Consider the following 20,051-nt stretch of genomic DNA (forward strand, 5'->3'; position numbering starts at 1 on the left):
TTGAACAACTTGTCTGCATGCTCACTGTTTTGCCACCCACCGACAGGCCCGCTCCAGTTCCACCAGGCACTCTGAATGTTTCTGGAGATGAATCGTCAACTGCTGCAGATGCGGAAAGAGATGAAACCAAGATAAGAGACAGAAATTAAAAGATAAATATTAAAATGCACCTTATTTTATGAAATAAATGGTCTAGAGTCAAGTATGGAGATTTACCCTGAGACCCTGAATGTTCTTGAGTAAAACGTCACCAATTCGCTGATAGTCTCCTTTAATGTGGGCGTTAGATCGGCCCTCCCTGAAGAGAGATTAAGACGTGTGTTAATGTGCAGGAGCACAGATTCACCAGTAGGTGTCAGCTCAAAACATCTTACACAAGACTGGAAAAGTCTTCATTCAACTCCCACAGACCCATTCATCTCACCAGTGTGTGTAAGTGTGTGTGAGTGTGTGTGTGTGTGTCTTCCTGCCTGTCATTACAGAGATAACACAAAGCAGATTCCAACTGCAGGCAAAGTGAGGAATTTCAGGTATTTGCACGAGCACATTAGACTTTTTCATGCCACATTATGTCAAGTGAGGGAAAAAATTACCAACAAAGCCATTTAGCCATCTCAGATTAAGGAAAATGAAAATGTAATCAGTTCAATTAATTCCTTGTGTTACTAAAAAATCTAGGCTGAATATGACTATGAAACATGACTAGAACTGCTTGGAAACAAAGCAGCACACAGAGAAGAACTACAGTAGAAGGGATTCGTTTTTTCCTGATCCTAAATCAGCACCAAGACTAATCTGGTGTTAAAATGCTTCCCAGTTTTGTTGGACTTGTTTTGATTACATGCACTAATCCTGCTTAATTGCACTGTGGAAAATGTTCTATACATTTGAATTAAACATAGAAATAGGAAGGATGTAATTTGTGACCGTTTTAGTTTGTAACATTTTTCTATTTTCATCCTTTTTCCTCTGTTAAAAATGGGGCCTATTATTCTTTACCTTATATAATGTTGTATACATACTGTTGTGATGGATGAATACTCATATTAAATATTTAAGACTTTTAAATAAGGATTACTAAACCCTATGAGCCCAATGCTCTGTTTGAGACAGCTTTTTCTACTCTTGGATGTAGATGATGTCATACAGAGCCAAGACTGAAGCTGTGTTCACACCGGAGATGGTTCGCTTGTTTTGCATCATTTTGAAGCTGAAGGCCAGTTACTTGATGACATTGCAGGCTCTGGTTGCCTTCACGATAAGATTCATATGTCATTTAATAGTCTTCTTCACTCTGATTGGTAGTGGCTTCAGTCACTCACGTAGAAGTTGAGAACGTTAGTTTCGGGTCTCGCCTGCTTCCCGTCACCAGCAGTTATTAAACATGTAGTCATTTGAAATAATAGAAACTCATTCGCTTTCTGTGGTCACCACATCACTGCGAATCAGTTCCAGTGTGGATGCGCTGTCTGTTAGCACAGAAGCCCCACCCACCTCCTCTGTTCTGTCTAAGAGGGGCAGCCAATCATATGAAAGTAGGGGTAGAGGAATTAAAACACCTTCTTTCAGTCAGAGCCAGCCCCAGGTTAAGATAAATACAGATTATTTTGAACCGTGGATCATGCAAAGATACTTTGCCAGAGTAGGCTGAATAAAATTATAGAGCTGAAAATGAAAATAACAAATACAACTTTAATTCAAGCCCTTTTTTTTTGTTTAAACATAATAAACGTACAGTAAAAATAAATTATTTTAAATCTCATCTGTGAATTTCAGAAAAACAAAAACAAAAAAAACAAAACACTTTTCTGAATGGAAACAGATGGACACTGACCACTGCGCCAACCGCTGCTCTGTCTCTTTGAGGAATCCCTGATGAAACTTGTACACCGGATCGTAGTTGGCAGAGATCAGGCTCCTAACCGAGTCTGGGAAAGCCTCGTCTTTCCCCACGGCGCTCTGGAAGGACTAGAAAATTGACAAACAATGTGGACATGTGGAAAAAGAAAAAAACGCAGATCACATTTTATCTTTTATTATATATATATATATACACATTTTTTTTTAAATTGTATTTCCATATCAGATACTTCAGCACATAATGATTGCCTTTTCTGCTCCTCACAAGTGAACAAAACATTCAGAAGGAATAAAAATAATGAGAATGTAACTCCTACTCATCCACAACTCCCCCAGATTACTGGCAGAGATTGGAAGGGACACATCCAGTATGAGGTCCCACACATTACTGGTAGGATCCAGGATGAGGGATTGGACATGACAACAGAAATCCATCAGACACACACAAATGTGCTCAGAGCCTTGTGGCCCCATGTGAGCGCACCACGACCCCTGACACAGAGGTGTTATACTCCCCGCCGTAGTAAATCACACAGGATCTGAGAGCTCGAGCAGGCAGGAGGCAGTCCAGCAGTTTCACAGACGGACTGGCCCGGAGAGAGCATGAGTGACACGAGATAAAAAAGGAAAGAAAAGAAAAGAAAAGAAAAGGAGAATGGGTGGGTGTGGGATCCCAGGCGTGAGCTGTACCAGCCAAGGAAAATGTTTAAGAGGTTTTAAAAAAGCACCCGCACACGCCTTCTTTCCACATCAAAGAGGGTGGAAACTACTAATGTGAAGAAAAACAGCTGAGAAAGGAAAAAGTAGGAACAAGGCGTTTTCCACTCCACAGTGAGGTCAGAGGTCACCGTCAGTGTCTCAGTATTAAGGAGACAGGTCTTTAGCAAGCAGGTGCTGAACCTGTGTTTCTGCATTGGTGGTCTTTACTCATTCTACCCCCGCCTATCACATTTCCTTTTTTTTTTTTTAAAGCAGTTGCGACAGACAGTAAAAGTGAGTCATATAAAAGCAAAGACTGAGTCTGACCCACATTAAGCTGCACTTTCATCCCAGACGCTGTTTTTATAAATGCAGAGTGGGGTTTTTTTCTGTGTTGACTTCAGCGGTTTTACTTGTAAACCAAAAGAGCCCGAAGCTAATTAGTCTGTCCGAGCTGTGTAACAGCAAAAAGATACAAGTCTGCTCACTTAAAAGGAAGAGAGTTGTAGCACATGCACTGCACTGAATGCATTTTCATCCCTGTCCTGCAAGAGAAAAGTGCTCATAAACCACAGATGCTGAACCTCAGCCTTCGGCTGGAGGCCAAACTAAAGGCACATAAAAGCCTTCTTCTGGGATGGGAATAAAAAAAGAGAAGTAAGACTGGAACTGTGTGCTGGAACTAATGTAATATTAATGTTGCATTACTGAGAACAAACACTGGGAGATTTGTGAGTTTGGTTCAGACTTGAGCCTTTACTTTCCCTTTTGGGCCTCTTTTTCTAATATGTAACTGTAAAAAACACCAACGCTTGCATCTCAAATTCAGCACGTTGTGCGGTGCAAACCAACCCTGACTCACTGTTCCAGCACATGAGCTTTTAAAAAGATTAATTTTGGTACACTGTCCCAAAATTAGGCTTTTAAACCACCAGTTTTGAGTCATTATTCCGGTACTAAGGCTCTAAAGAAACCAACCTTGACTCACGGTATGCTTTAGGATAAAGATTAGACTCGACCACACTGGCTCTTGGTCCTGCCACTTTCAGTCTAATCCAGATGGTAATGGCCTTACAGTGTGAAGGGAAGAGATAACAGATTGGACACAAGAGACTGGACAATACACGGAGACAAAGAGGCACCACTATCTTTACCTCTGTGATAACCTGCAGGTCTTTGAGGTAGGTCCGCTCTGTGGTCAATAGTTCCTTGGCTATAAAGTAAGCCTTGTCTGTGGGAAACTTCTAGACAGAAACAAAAAGAAGCAAATCAATCAATCAAATCAAATCCATCAATCTGTTTATATATATATATGTTTATCTCATCTTCTACAGAAAGCAGTCTACACATTTTATGTTGCGAAAGACCAGCGGTTCAGTTCTTGTTATTAATTTGGATTAATTCCCCCAATTAATAATTTCTTTGTTTCACCAAATTACAGTAACGTCAGTAAAGTCTTCAGCCAACCTTATTTCTTTGCATTTTGCTCGAAAAATTGGAAATAGCTGCATTGATTAATTGAAATATGTGGAAATAAAATATAGAGGTTAAAAACAGAGTTTGTGTAAATTTGGACTGGAGGCCAATCCATGACTGATAGTGTCCATTGTTTCTTTTTCTAACAAACTGTGCTTTAACTGCATTGATGTTGTCATTGGGATCATTGTCATGATGACAAATTAATCTGTTGGTGGATTAAAGCCTGATGGTACTTTTCTGTTTTCATAATTCATCAGTTTAGACAAGATCTCCAACACCACTGACTGAAATGCAGCATCAAACCATGACAGACCTTCCACCATGTTTAGAGATTCAGGCCCCGGGGGCCACTTGCCACCCACGTCACCCCTACTTGCGGCCTGTATAGTGACATGAGGAAATATAATGCAATTTGGCCCTTGAAATTACTTTTTGTTAGGGAGGATTTGTTTGTTGTTGAGTGCAATGTTAAAATAAGTTCTTTCAAAAGCAAAAAAAAGTTTTAATATGAGGAAAGATTTAATATGAAGGAAATATGAGCAGGAAGTACAAACAGGTTGAGGGATTGGCTGTATTAGTTCAGTGAGGGAGTTATTTTTAAAGAAAACATTTTTCACTAGCAGTCAAAAACTAATGTGTACACTTATGTCTGCATTTTTTTTTTTTTTTTTTTTTAAATACGAACAAAAGCATAGCAGAAGTGCTGCCACATGTCTGGTCAGAAAGAGAGGACCAATTTGTTTATTTGGTAGTTCAATGAAAGACTTCTGTTAGTTAAGAGTGAGAAAAAAAAAATTTGCGTTCACGTTTGCAGTTTTGTATTGTTATACAATATTTGAAATGTAAAACAACCCCAAACTAAACACTACATTTTTGGAAATATTAGTGGGTGTTTTCTTGTTTGTTTGGGGGGGGTTTGTATTGCTTGAACACTGAAGTGGCCCTCCAATGAGATGACAGTGCTAGCAGTGGCCCACAGCTCATTTAAGTTTGAGATCCCTGCTGTGGACACTCACTGTTGTATCTCTAATGACCTCCTCCATACATACCGACAATTATTGAATGAAAACTTTCACATCTGGATTTGTCACTCCATCGGACCTGATGTCACTGATTTTCACTCCAGTTCTTCTGTAATGTGGAATACCTCAGCACCCCTACCCCCCCACCCCTTTCTTTCCTTAAGATTGGCTTCTTGACAGCTAGTCTTTCACTGAGACCATTTCTGATGAGGTTTCAGTGAACAGTCGATGAATCAACCTTAGGGTCCAGATGCATCTCTCAGGTCCTGAGTCAGGTCTTTGCTTTAGTTTTCCTGTTTCTTAAGGACAAGACTTTCAGATATAGTTCATCTGCAACATAGGAGGGGTTTGTCTTGTTTTGTTTTTTTCAGGTATGCCACTTCCTATTTTGTCCACTACTTGTCCAGTTTCCTCATATCTCCATGTGTATATGCAAGAAATAAGAACAAGTTATGTGTTTTTGTGACAGGCTGTACCAAAAAAAACTGGTTCTTTGTTACTTTGTGGCTCTTTTGCTATCTATTTTGTGTAAACACAACACAGGTTCATAACTTGACTTGACCATATTAATGCTTCAGTGATTCATAGGTCAGTGTTATGTGGTTTAACAAACAAATCATTCCTGTGAAAATGGTCAGGTGAAAGAACTGGATTGAAATGAGTGAAAAAGTAGACAAGACTTTTGAAAGGACTTCAGAAACCCTGGAAAACTATTGCTCAAGCACACTTACAAAAATTACAAGAATCTCTGGCTGCTTGAATCAAAATATAAAGAAAAGAGGTGTGGCTAAAGGCTTCTGCACATTTGTGTAAGTCACAGCATTGTTTTTTTCCAAGAACTGAAAGAAAGACTTGGGTGTTCACAACTTCTTAGTCCAGACTAAATTCCTTTGAAGTCCTTCTGGGGGCCAATTCAGTGATTCCAAGAAATTTCCCCATCCCCCTTCTCACTCTCTGCATGCCCACCTTCCTCCTCGCCTCGTCTTCCTCATCATTGCGAACATATCCCGCTTCGGTAAGGAGCGGGCTAGTAAGTGGGGATAACGGCTGGACTTCAGGACTCTGTTCAGCACCCAGGACCCCAGTGCTTCCCATTCTCTGCCCATTCACAGAGCCGTTCCCATTAACTGCTACGTGAGGACCTCCCAGCGGAGAGTTCTCTGAACCTGGACTTCCTGAGGGGCGAGAATAAAAGAAGAATATGGAAAGGGGGGGAGAAGCGGGGGTTAGGAATAGAACAAAGAGTAAGAGAAGATGGCAAGAGAAGATAAGGGACAGTGTTAAATTTGATACAAAGAGAAATTCAGCTTCTACAATGAAATGCACTGCCAACTTGTATTTGTATTTCTTATCATTTAATAGAACATTTAATCATGAAAAAAATTATTTATTCTGCCAGACACAGCAGTGAATCAAAAGGTTTCCAGGTTCAGTGCACTGTGCACCTAAAAACATATTTAACAAGAAGAAGAATTGTTCAATAATATTGTCTCTGAATATTGTCTCCAAATAACTCAATTAAACATAAACAAGATGATTGGCAATGAATTTCAACAGTGGAAAATTCTGCACAATCAGTTGTAAAGCATGGTCTAAATGAGCACCTCTCATTTAGATCATACTTTAGGACTAAATGCAACATGACCAAATGCTACAGTCCACTCACTCTATTCTATTTGCATTCACTTATATGAATGTGAATATGATTAAAGCATAGCTAGAAGGGATGGAGAGAAGAAAAACAGACTGTTAGTAAGGAGCCAACCTTTAATAAAGGTTATATTGGCATTATATAGGTAAATTAAGGGGAAGAATGATGTTGTGCATAGTGGAGGGCTTTGAGCATTTTTGCATATTTAATAGTTCATCAGCAAGCTATCTTTTGCCTCAATTTGCCTAAATAAACACCAGAAGGACAGTACAAGACTGATCAGTGCCATTAAATTTACAACCATTTATGATTTAAAAAAAGATGACCTAAACTATGAGATGCTGGAAGCAGTAAAAGTTAGCCACTTTAACTTTTGACTAAAAATTAAAAAATTAAATAAAAAAAAAAAAGAAGGGTCAATCACTTGGTATTCAATGCCACAGAACATATGTAATGTGCAGTTTTGATGACGCCTTAAATTGAGCTGTCGTATAACAGGTCTGATTTGTAGTTCAAATCTGCTTCTGGCAGCTCTTTATGAAAATGATGGAAAGGGTAAAAAGATAAGTCTACTTCTCACTAATTAGAGAAACACTACAGATGTTAACTACATGGTAACTACACGGTACTAAGTCGTGACTCGTGACTGTATACTTGCCCAGGTGCAAAGTTTCCACAGAGTCCACTTCTATACACCAAGCTGGATCATGGATAAAACCATGGCAACCAATGAGTGCAAGTCTTTTTGTGGGGGGGGGGGGATGCTATAAAAACACTTACCACCATACAGAAGACCACTAAGAAACTACCACACAAAACGAACAGAAGCTACAAAACAATAAACGGAGACAAGTGGAATCAAGTGCAACACTGAACAAGACAAACAGGATATGCTACAGACTAACTACCACAACACAAAACACTGGTGGGATCCATGTGCCGAGCAGGCAGAGGGTATATAGGTGGGTGTGTGAGGGGCACGGCAGTTCAGCACCTGTTTGCTCTAAAGAAATTCTCGAGTCCCTTTTCTTCTGACAAATGTCATCATTTTTTTGTTTATTGACACTAGTGCACACAATCAGTTACAGTGTTAAAAAGAGAGATTAAAGGGAGGGCTCAGAGAAGTCACCAAAAAAAGATTCAGAAGGTGCTTAGTGATGAAAATAAAAAAGGACAGGTGTGGAGGAATACAAAGTGTTACAGCAGAGACAGAAAAAACAGTGAGTCAATGCAGCTTTAGGCCATTCAAAATCAGCGTGTTAATTGTAAAGATGCTTATGCAGCTCTTTGACTAGAATGGATGCATGTTCAGTATTTATAATTTCAAAGCATGCTACAGTCATTAAAATGAACAAATAAATACAGAACATGCAAACCCCAACTGCCACCAAGGTCTCCACTTTAACTTTAAAAGAACAGCAAACAAGTGGTTTACACCTTTTAAAGAAATCATGTAAAAAGAATAAGATTAAAGGATCAAGTGAAACAGTAATACCCCTTGTATACCATTTTAATAATCTAAATTTAAGAAACACTTTGAAAAATATGGTTGCTTTCTTGCTCAGACTTAAATAAGAAGACTGAAACCTCTTATGTCTTTAAATATGAACTCAGTTAGCTTAATTAGCAACAAGTCAGAAAATCTCTACAGAACAGCAACCTGTCGTCTTAACAATTAACTTTTATACTTACTAAATAAATGAGATCAAAAGGAGTTATTTTCTAAACTTTACAGTTGCTAACAAGTGGATTTTGTCACTTTTAAACAGAGATACAGGGTATGTTTTTTGTTTTTTTGCTAAGCTAAGCTAACTTGCCACTGGCTGTAGCTTCATATTTTTAACATATAGAAATCTTTAGCTTTCAGAAAGACATCAAATATTTTCCAAAAGTTTCAAACTATTTCGTGATGCAACCTGATATCATCACAGTGTGTATACATATATGTATATAAATAATCGCCAAAAAAAGCTACAAGGTAGTTTACCTTTCATCTTAAATTAATCAATCAAATTAACCAAATTTGGCTGCAATTAATTCCATAAATAAACAAAATATCAATCAGTCTTTTACTGCATCTACTTTATATTAAAACTACAAAAACAAGCCTCAGTGGAAGTGACTGGCTTCAAGTGCTACTTGTTGACAGGCAGCGAGACTAAAGGCAAGTTGGACTCAACCCCAGTATTCCAGTGTATGCATGTGAATAACTTCTGACAATACTCTGACTTTCATACCTTAAAAAATAAAATGCCAATATCTCTCAAAGATATCTTTATTTTTGCACTTGCATTATGCTTTAAGCTGAACTTTACTTGTGTCTGTCTACCTTCGCCCTCTCATTCCCCGTTAAAAGAGCACTGGAGTTGAGTCAGCCTTGTTTTGTCCTCATGCTTGGTGAGGAAACCACAATGAGTACGAATGGTTTCTAAATATTTGAAAACGACACAGTGCAGTTGAGAAATCATGAGCGAGGAGTAGCAACAACAACAACAACAAAAAAAGGGCTATAAATTGCAGTAAGAAGAATCTGAGTCTAAAAACCTGCAAAGCTATAGGGTTGTTGTTAGCACCCTCACACATCTGGAACCAGTTTGAGCCCCATGACAGAAACACAGTGTGACAGAGTGAGCAAAAACAGAGTTGAGTGACAGAAAGCAGCAACATCCTTCACCTGGTTAACATGCATTTACAGTACAGAAAGTGAAATGGTGAGAAAACAGTGCTGAAAGACTTTTTTTTTCAACCCCTCGAAATAACAACAACAAAAAAAGAAGCGAGAACATGCTTAAAAACAAACATTTACAAAGAGTGAATCATGAACATTCGATTCAGGTAGAGGCAGCAGGAAACAAAAGGTCATTCAACCTCGGAAGCTGATAAAATCTTGACGACATTCAGTCCAAATTAAGCCACCTTGTAACTTGAACCCCCGATATCAGTATTTAGTTCATGAGTCAGCAAAACAGTTCAGCTTCCTGAAACTGCTACTGATCTACTGCTCATTAACAGTACTGTTTGTGTTTGTTGTGCTACAATTTAGGTGCAAAAAGACTGTAATATGCAAAAAGAACCAAACCAGAATGAGAATGAGCAAGCTAAGACGCTGATATAATACCATTTAATGCAATTTTGCTTACTCAATCCATCTGGATGACAGTGCTGACATATGACATCTAAGCAAAAGCTCCTTAAAATTACTCTTTTAAGTAATTTCACCTGATACTCAACAGGTTGGCCTATTTTTGTACTGATTTAGACATTTAAACATTTCCTGCATGTCTCAAGAGAAGGCCTCACTTTAATTCACTTGAGTTTGATCCAATTCAGCGTGCTGTAGTGGAGCAGCCAATGACAGAGATGGAGATGGGAAGCCTTCACCAGCAGAAAACAGCATCCAGAGAAGTGAAAGATAACAGGGTTACCTCTGTTTGCGGTTGCAGCGCATGCCTGGGGCCAAGCCGAGCAAAGCAGGACGAGGATGGCGGTCGGTGTGTTTGATTACCGCTGATTGTGTGCATATAAACCATGACAGAAAGAGAAAGCATAACCATAGAAAGAAATAAAGACTGAAAAAAATCCCCCAAAACCCATCACCAGCCAGCTGAAGTAGCATAAGTGTCGAAATGTAGAGACAAATGGAGCTTCAGCTAGAAAACACAGATATAAAAGATTAGGGTTTCCCTAAAATTGATGCAAACCTACTTGAATTGGTCTAAATACAAAAAGTCATGACCGCAAATATCCAGAATACCATGCAGATCACCCGCGACAGACAGACAAATGGACTGAATGCATAAAAAAGTGCTCAAAAGACAGGAACATCAGCAGTCGGCCACGTTCCTCCTCTGGCAGATCCCAGTAACTCACACAGAAAACACACTTTTCCCAAAGTGTAGCACTCCAAGTACAATTCAATCTACTAACTACACCAAATACACTGTACAGTTAAAGGGGATCAGACCAACTGTACAGCAGTCTCCCCTCCTAGCGCTCTATCAAATCCATTTATGAACTCCAGCTATTACCTCAAAGTCCATCTATTGCACCAGACAGTCTGATTTAGAGAAAAAGCTACACTATAACTACAAAATGAGTGTATAATGCCACAGAAAGGCAGAAAATCTGCTGAGCTTGATAGCTTTTAGAAAGAGCAATCAAGTATCACATTTACTACCTAAAAGAAATAAACTCTTCACACACACTTCTACACCTTAATGTCCCACAAATAAGAAAAGTATGTCTTAATTCTCAACAATGTGGTAAATGCTAACAAGTAAAGTGTGAAGTGAACAAGAATTTTTGAAAACGTCAAGGTTTTCCTCTGACTTTCTATGAAACATTTCCTTCTGCACATTCAACTACAGTGAATATAGACATTTCTGAGTTATGGCACGTTGTGAGGAAGTTTTTACCAAATGTATGCTCATTATTTTACCTTTCTTTTTATACAAAGAGCTGGCTGGCTTACAAAAGTGTCAGCTAGCAGCTTACTAAGAAATTTGCATACATAATTTAAAAAAGGGAGTTTAGAAACAACAGATGTTATTAAAGATTCAATTTGCCATTAGAAAACACACACCTTGTCCTATGTTTACGCTCCGGAAAATACGTTAGACCCTGTGCGGAAAGCGTGCTTGATTATAAAAGGTGTGAAGCATCGCAATCAACCATAGTGTATTCCTTCTATTTTGGTGCTCGTCAGTGTAGCGGGAAGACAAAGTTGTGTCTCTAAGAAGAAAAAGCCAACTTTAAAAATCTGTAACACACTAAATTAACACGTCGTGTTTTTAATTAAAGGACTGAGGTCCTTTAATTAAAGTCCTCCTTTTGCCCACTCATGCTCACTCAACAGCTAAAAACCCGACCGCCTATGTCTTCCTCATTAAAGCGGTAACACCCTCCCTCTTCCTCCTCACCGTCGCCGCCCTCCTCCAACTGCAAACTCCCAAAAGAGAACTTGCTGTGAGAGAGTGGGGATGTGCCGTTTGAATTGACCGAAATCATGGAGCGGACTGCGGCCGGGTTGCCGTACATTAAGGGCTGGCTGTACGCGCTGCTGCCCGTGTCTGACTCTGTGTCGCTGGTGTCAGTGCCGCTGCTAGTAGACCCGTCGATCATTTGGACCGGCTGGTTTAGATTGTTGTATTTGTTATTAGACGGGCTGCTGCCGGGTTTTCCCTGACGCCCGAACATCCGCTGCACCGTATTTGACCGTGGCTGACCCGCAACCAGGAGGTTCCCGTTATTGCCGTTAGTCATCATCATTCTACGCTCCAGTGGGGCAGAGCCAGGAGTTTTGGCGTGCAGCCCAGAGCGATCGCGGTGGTTGATGGGTGTCGATGTCAGCTGGCTGAGAATAAACGGGTCCGTGTCAGAGCGGTTCCTCATATTGTTGTTGTTGTAGTACGGTTTGGCCAGATTTGGCGGAGTGCGGTTTGAGGCGATCGGGGAGTAGCTGCCATAGTGGTTTTGTGGATGGGATGATGGCGGGACCGTGGGAGTCTCACCAGGGAGCACTCCGGGACGTTTACTGAAATAATGCCCGCCGTCATCCCACCGCGAAGCTGAACGTGGCTGACTGTGACCGTTTGTCATCTCGGAGTGACTGAGTGAGTTTGTGCGGTGATGGAAGCTGCTGATCACCGGGCTGGAGCACTGACTGCGTGTCCCGGTTCCTAATGGACGACCCAACACTGCACCTCGCTTGTCTCGCCCCTGAAAGATCTCATCTAACAGCGTGCTGTGGAGCGGGAGACGCCCATTTGTCAAAATGTCCTCATCTGTTAGCGCGTGACTCACATTAAACTTGTTAGACACAGGAGACTGATTTACAGTGTTCCTGTTACCCTGCATGCTTTGCTGCTGCTGCTGCTTCCCCACCATACCCTGCTGCATCAGCCCCTGGTGATTGGTGTGATAGAACCCATTAACAGCCCCAAACAGCCTCCCAGCTTGCCCCCCATTTCGACCAGGACTACCCAAGTGCCTACTATAAGCACAAGGCTCATCCTCATTGCTGTCATTTGCATTGCTGTGACCCCGGGTAGCCCTGTTGTTCTTTGTCACATCACATTCACTGTCTATGTCGCTGCAGTCTATGTAAGGAATAGAAGAGCTGCTGCCTTTGTTTGCCCTGCAGGATGGACCTGGGTTGAGGAGCTGCTGGTCCAGTACTGATCCCGCGACGTGGTGGTTCTGTCGGGGCTGAGTCGGGTCTGAGCCAGGCGCTGCCGTCAGGCCGTGAAGACCGTTGGTGGGCGGCGTGACCGCCTGTGGCTCCTCCGAACCATTAGGTACAGCCAGATGGCTCAATCTGTCTGAGTCAGGCTGGTCTGCTAACGGGATTGACGTGGCACTCTGCAAATAACAAGAAGGGAGAAAAGACAGAGCATGGGGAGAAGATGGAATGAAAGGTTAAAAGGGGGGAATAATATAGGATAAAACTCTTATTTATTTGGGCTCTATTACAGGGACAGCCTTAGAGCAAGCACTCCGTTACACATTTTCACTCCCTGGAACGACATGGGACAACATGAGCTTTGTAATCACAGCTCCAGATTTAAACAAAGATGCTGAGGAGTGATTTAAAAAAAAAAAGAAAAAAAAAAAAAGCTTGTTAATTATCGTGTGGTTGTGTTTGGGTGTTTTCTAATGCAGTTCCAAGTAAAGGTAAACATATTTCTCCCTCTGGTTTTCTACTGTACATTCCCTCACACTATTTTGGTAGTTGACATTTCTGAGTCCATACATTTACACTATGATTATTATTCTTTATACTGAGGCAATGACTGTTATTCTCTCACTGATTAATTCAAAACACTTGTGGGTTGAGTTAAACTGACATGTAGTTAGATTTCTCAGGAGGTGCCCATCAGGTTATGGCATAGACTGAAGGATAATTCAGACAAGACAAGCCTGAGCATGTCTAAGAGCGAGAGCCAATGTCAGCCCCCAAATGCTGATTTAGTACCTAAATAGGGAACTACTTCAACAACCTCTCACAAAGCACAGTACTTTGAAAAATATGCAAGAAAACTATTCCCGCTGAAAGTGGAAAAGAAACTCATATTGCTCATTGAGGCAAACACAGCAGGATATGCTAGCAGCATGAGGTGCGAACGTAATGTCAACAAATAACTCCAAGCGCCCACGGATTTTACTGCGGGGGTTATGTAGTGGAAAAGCAGGGCTTTAAGCAGCTGATTAAAAAGCTTGGCCAAAGATACAACATCCCAGGCAGAAAATAAAATATTTGTCAGTTTAATTATGTGACAGTATTGTACAGTTCCTGAAGAGTTACAAGGTTCAGTTACTTTAGTTATTGTTAAACTAAAGCGGTAAGCAGTTATTTTATACTTTTTATAACGAACTGCTACTTTCTCATCAGTAACAACCAGCTCCAAACACAACCACAACTCCAAGACCAAGCAAGCTAAAGTTAGCCCACTAGCTGCTACACTGGGAAATAGGTTTGTTACCAGGTAAAGCAATGTTAGCCACAGGAAGCATGTGTCTATTGTTCAGCTTTGTTTCCCAAAGACTTTCTGATCTTACACTAAAGTAAAAATACCAGGACTGCCAAAATTTAAAAAAAAAAACTTAATCAATCACTTCTTTGTCAAAGTCTAGAAATGGCAATAAAAATGCAAACATCTTTTTCAAGTAATGCAACACAGACTAACTGCCTCAACTACACTTGCCTAATTTTGCCCTCCCATCTCAGGCGAAACATACTCGAGATATTGTGCATGCAATAGCACAATATAACAGTGCAGTGTAGTTTTGTATGTGCTGTTTTGGCTCATGCTTATTTGCATAAACACTAACCTGCTAATGGTTGTGGGTGTCATTAATAATGGGTTTTTAGATGGTAGGCAGAAAAGTTTCAAGCTTGCATTACCTCTTTTGGCACGTGTGATCTTGTGGAGGCAGATTGAGGGGACATGCTGCTGTTGGACAGCATCTTACTGTGCTTCCTGAAAAAAAAAAAGAGCAGGGAAACAGATGAGATTATACGACTAATCAGCAATCCGAGAAATCTGATTACATTTAACTTCAGTAGCTTGGCTCAGTCTTGGTAAAACAAAGGAGGAACACTACACCTTTCAAATGGAACTTTCTTGGGCTCGGAGTCTTTAACATAATCAATGATTTGCTTCTGGGTTCGACCACTGCAGGTAGAGGACACGGAGAGAAGACCAGTTGATATGAAACGAAAATATTTTAAAAAGAGGAGTTCACTTTCAGTCTCTTTTTTCTTTCCCCCTCTTACCTGAACCGGAATGAGGATCCTCGGGTGAAGAGGATGGGCTTGGGTTTTGGTTTGGGCTCCTCAAAGAGTCTGAAGAAGGCATGGTACTCGACACAGATCTTCCAGAAAACCTTACAGCAGTCCCTGCTGGCCATGGCAAACTCCAGCGTGTCATGGTGGGCATTCTGCTGGGAGGATACAGCGACAAACATAAGCACAGAAAGCAGAAAGAGAAAAGGCGAGGCAAGAAAAGAAAGGAAACGTTGCATGAACTTACAGTGGGGTCGGCTCTAAGCTTGATTAGGAACCTTTTACGTTTGAAGCTGAGTTTACGGATCTTGGACCAGTTGAAAGAGTTAATTTTTGTGTTCCCCTGAATACAGAAAAATCAGAATCAGTTAAGACAGCACAAGCAAAAAAGAAAAACCAAAAACTACCAGGCGGTACATTCCTTCCCGGATGAGTTGGGTGGAGGCTTACCACAAAACGTCAGGAACCAATTAACCGATTTGTCATATCAGCTAAATTTTAAAAGATCTCAGCACTCTTTGAAGATGTGCAGAAAAATCAGGGCAGTGAAACAGTGCAGACTGGACTTAATTGGGGTCAGCCTGGTCAAAAGAGAGTGCATCCACTGTTCTATGGCATGTTTTGTGTGTTATGTTTGAGAGTGTCAGGTCAGAGCACCATTAAAAAAAATCAAACGCTGCCTGAACTGCAGCCGAGCAGCAGCAACCATCAGTTAATTGCTGTGCCAAATATCTCGGTGTTGTGAGTGGAGAAAACCTTCCACCTTGAGTTGAGGATACTATGATAGTCTAAGACTCGCTTCCTTCTTTCTTCTATGAAATATCTAAAGAATTTACACCTCATACCAAATTTGTCAGCCTTGTTAATGTCTGTTGAATGTCCGTTGGGGCGATTGTGGCTCTAGAGTTGGGAGTTCGCCTTGTAATCGGAAGGTTGCCGGTTTGAGCCCCGGCTTGGACAGTCTCGACCGTTGTGTCCTTGGGCAAGACACTTCACCCGTGGCCTACTGGTGGTGGTCAGAGGGCCCGGTGGCGCCAGTGTCGGGCAGCCTCGCCTCTGTCAGTGCGCCCCAGGGTGGCTGTGGCTACAATGTAGCTTGCCATCACCAGTGTGTGAATGGGTGGATGACTGGATATGTAAAGCGCTTTGGGGACTAGTAAAGCGCTATATAAATACAGGCCATTTACCATTCACCTAGAAAATATCAATTTTTAGCCAAATGCCCCCCCCAAAAACCTTTTATGGCCCCTACTTATTAAAGGTTTTACCTGGAAAACCAGCACCCCACTGTTTGCCACAGCCAGGCTGAGTTTAGTACCCTCGCGGTCCTTCGCCGGGTGTAAGCGAACACCGTACATCTCTAACCGCCGTGCGATTTCAAGCAGCTGATAGTCCGACTCTGCCGGCGTCTGCCCGCTGTGGAGGAGAGAGATGTGTCAAACTATCAGCGATCAATCAGCAGCTCATTTAAGTCATTCGTCTTAGTAAGTGTTCTAGACTTGCTGTCAGCGTGTAAGAAAATCAATTCCTCTAACCAAGAGGTAATGAGTCACTGCTTAAACTGTGCATCTCAGGGGCTAAACAAGCATCTATTCTGGGTATACTGAGAATTTTAAAACATGGGTCAGCCTTAAAATATACTGCGGCACGCACAGCGGGGAGGAAGAAATCAGCCACAAAAGACACACAAAGTTTGGTTCCTCACAAAATCTGAAAATAGCTTCCTGTTTCCTGTATAAGCGGCTGAATTGGCCATTTCCTTCCTGTGTCGGCTAAGGGGAGGGAGAAGGATTGAAGGGAGGCAAGGCAGAGAGGAGGGGAGGGTGAGGGGTGCACAGTGTGACGGTGACTGATGATCAACAAGTTTGTTTTTCAGCTCTTATCGGTGGTTAAGCGAGGGTTTTGCATGTCCAGAAAAGAAGGGAAAACATTTCTCATTTATTTATTTGCGGCCAGCGGCACGGAAATGAAATACATGATGTGTGTGTGTGTGTGTGTGTGTGTGTGTGTGTGTGTGTGTGTGTGTGTGTGTGTGTGTGTGGTCCCAGGGGCACAGTAGGAGTGCCAAGTGGTATGTTTGCAGATAGCCAGCTCTGCAGGGGAGAGATTTAGAAGTGTGTGAATGTGAGTGTGTGCTGGCTGTTGTGGTTAGAAGATAAACCTCTCTGCAGGAGGGAGACTTATGGGTTGGGTATAATTGTGAAATGGGTGTGTGTTTGGGGGGGTGTATATTTGAATAAACAGATAAATATCTTTGCATTGCAGACTGGAATTATGCGAGCCTGGTGTGTGTTTATATGTGACAAACATATCTCTCCTGACACCTCTGAGCTTGCCACCTAGAAGCTGATCTGTACCTCAGCTCAGTATTGTTTTCTAAGCAAGGATAATCTTGCTGTTTGCAGGTAAACAGTGCTGCTTTGGTACTGTTAGAATGACCTGAATTGTTAATACCCTCTTGACATTCATGCTAACATACTGTGAAACCGGTGGAGTTTATGTTTGTGATTACTAAAGGCTTCCTCCCCCCATGAATCATGTATACACAGACCTGTTTTCACTTAATCCACCAAAGCTGATCAGATTTTAAAGCCTTTATATTAATTTCAGATAATGCAACTATGTTGGAAGTCAATCATGATCCGATGGGAAAGGGAAACGTGAAGAGAGGAAGAAATATTAAGGATCATGATAACTGTTATTTTTTAGAATTTTGTAACTCAAGTAGTTTGATCTTCTAGTAAAATGATTGATTCATAAGGAGACTTGATTGTTTTTTAGATGACCTAAAGGCAAACCTGAAAATTAACCGGCTCAGAAACAGGTTATGTTCCAGATAAGAGCTCATCAGGTATGACATCACTGCCTACTGACTAATCAATTCTCTGGAAAACAGCATCACTTCCTGGAAAATCTCTCAGAGCTGTGAAAGGACAGTAGGAGGGTCTAAGGTTTTTCCATAGTGTCTGATGTGTTTGTGTTTTCCTGATGCAACTTTATTTTATTTTAACTTACAATAATTTTAGTGTCGCATGTGTGTTAATATCCGATCCTAAGACAGGCCATGTATTTGTAGTAGTGGACACTATATCAACTCAGCGTGCAGTCTATACACATATAGTTGAATTTGCTTTTTAATATTGTATTTAACTTTGGTTGCTCTCAGACACTGCCAATGCACTTTCATGTGACCGGCTTAAATGGCGAACCCCTGTGTTATCTGCTTATCCATCTGATAACCACTTCTGTGTGACTGCTTAACCTGATTGCTGATAAGTGAAGACGTATTACAGGAAGATACCCTGGGCATGCTGAACTTGCAGGGCCCCGTCTGAGCCTCATGCTCTCTCTCCTGACTTAGATACTACTCTTAGCAGTTGACTCCAATCAGCAATCAGGCAAGAGTACTTCAGATGAAGTAGAGGAGCATATTTGGGGTTCATACTCTTCTTTTTGAGTTACTCTTTAGTTGTTTTGGCCCACATTTCTTTGTTTTTGATGGTGACAGCAGGTGTTCTGCCTGCTTTAGTTTTATTGATAATAACTTTTTTTTTCTTAGTCTCCTTTTTTAACTTGGGCACTTTTATTGTTACTGCCCCACATCTCAGGTCGACAAAGTATAGAGTAAGAGAGCATGGAGGCTATGAAGTAAGTAAGACATGGTAGAGCAGCCAGGTGTGTACACGACTTCCACATGGGATTGGGGTTTGAATGCCATTCAAGTTACTGGGAGGGGCTGAAAACTATCATTGGTTGCCATTTTTTGACACTGTGGAGATTAAACCCATGCGGATTCCCACAGCATAGAGAAAACCCTGAATTCACTGAAACCCACATCCAATACGTGATCCATGTGTGGACACACGAGATAACTCACACATGCTCACGGTGGCAGTCTATGATCTCATCTCTAATGGCGTCCTGGTCGGGCAGATACTTATTGTGAAGGAGGTGCTGCCAGCTCTGGGTCTCATCGAAGTCTCCGATCTCAGCTGGTGGAGGGAAAAGAAAATGGATATTTGTTTAAAATGAGGACGAGGAGCTGAAAATAAAGATGCAGAGTGTTGAGGAAAAAAGAGTTAAAAGGTCTTTTCCTCATCCACACACCAACCTCGGCCACTCTGTTATAGATGAAGTGTGCTGATGCATGCGTCCCCATCTGTTTTATGCCAGCAGTAATAACCCCCACATACTGTACCGCCCGCAGGTACACATACAGGCTGAGCACTGACAGTTGCTATGACAACTGAGCAATATCCTTCAGTATACGGCGCTGTACCTTAGCAGCATCTGAAAGACGGAGTCAAGATCCTATATCCTCCATTTAAAGAGCTGAGTTACAATTATTGTGACGAATCCAGACAGTAAAGTGCATCCTGTACACGGCCACATGCTCACACTTCATTCAACTATAACGCTTACAATTATAAATGAGAGGTGATTGAGCTTATAATGCTATGGTGGTTCCCGTTAGTATTACTGTAAGTATTGAAGGGGGCACTTTTGTATTTATGTTCTTTGTCATTTACTTGGTATAAACCACAGTAAGTGGTGCTGAAATGACCCCCACAGGGAATATCTGTAATGAATCTGTTGATTTACAGTCAGTCATCTACATAAGCAAAGCATTTACATTATAATAGAACCTTCTCAGAGGCCAAAGATCTTTTCAGACAAGGAAAATTTAATAACTGTTAAAAGCTATCTGCATATGAATATGCAGTGTCTGCAGGCAACTGACCCATCAGATCTAAGCAAGCAAGAGGGGCCATATCTGGTGAAATGCAGTCAGCTACTGTCTGATGATGAGCAGCAAGTCTTGAATTGCGTATCCACTGACAGATGACAGCGAAAGCCCCAAAATATCAGCAGTCGTCGCGGAGGCACCAAAGGATAGATGACAACTTCAGAGACGGTGAAGAATCCAACATCCCTCAACATGACAGGCATTTACCGGGTGGCACAATCGCCTTTAGCCTGGCATTTGTCATGTGATGAACGAAAGGAAGCTGTGAGTAAAAAGAGTGCTCTTTCCTGCCTTGAAAGGCTCCATCAC

At 41.4% G+C, this 20,051-nt stretch overlaps 1 protein-coding gene across 4 annotated transcripts in view; it reads right to left on the reverse strand.

The window, feature by feature from the left end:
- LOC116310275 (FERM, ARHGEF and pleckstrin domain-containing protein 1-like) overlaps positions 1–20,051 on the reverse strand; it is a 71,737-nt gene that overhangs the window by 7,779 nt on the left and 43,907 nt on the right. Inside the window, exons 7-18 of one of the 4 annotated variants that reach the window (XM_039606824.1) lie at positions 18,873–18,987; positions 16,264–16,411; positions 15,243–15,338; positions 14,987–15,150; positions 14,817–14,885; positions 14,615–14,690; positions 12,837–13,071; positions 6,027–6,235; positions 3,714–3,803; positions 1,835–1,968; positions 217–298; positions 41–102 (exon numbers count right to left, since the gene is read on the reverse strand). In XM_039606824.1, the coding sequence (XP_039462758.1) occupies positions 41–102; positions 217–298; positions 1,835–1,968; positions 3,714–3,803; positions 6,027–6,235; positions 12,837–13,071; positions 14,615–14,690; positions 14,817–14,885; positions 14,987–15,150; positions 15,243–15,338; positions 16,264–16,411; positions 18,873–18,987 (1,480 nt within the window). Of the gene's footprint in view, positions 1–40; positions 103–216; positions 299–1,834; positions 1,969–3,713; positions 3,804–6,026; positions 6,236–12,836; positions 13,072–14,614; positions 14,691–14,816; positions 14,886–14,986; positions 15,154–15,242; positions 15,339–16,263; positions 16,412–18,872; positions 18,988–20,051 lie in introns of all 4 variants that reach the window. The other 3 variants (XM_031727032.2, XM_039606825.1, XM_039606823.1) reach the window with 3 other exon arrangements.

This window comes from Oreochromis aureus, linkage group 23 (assembly GCF_013358895.1).
Source record: "Oreochromis aureus strain Israel breed Guangdong linkage group 23, ZZ_aureus, whole genome shotgun sequence".
Taxonomy (NCBI): Eukaryota; Metazoa; Chordata; class Actinopteri; order Cichliformes; family Cichlidae; genus Oreochromis; species Oreochromis aureus.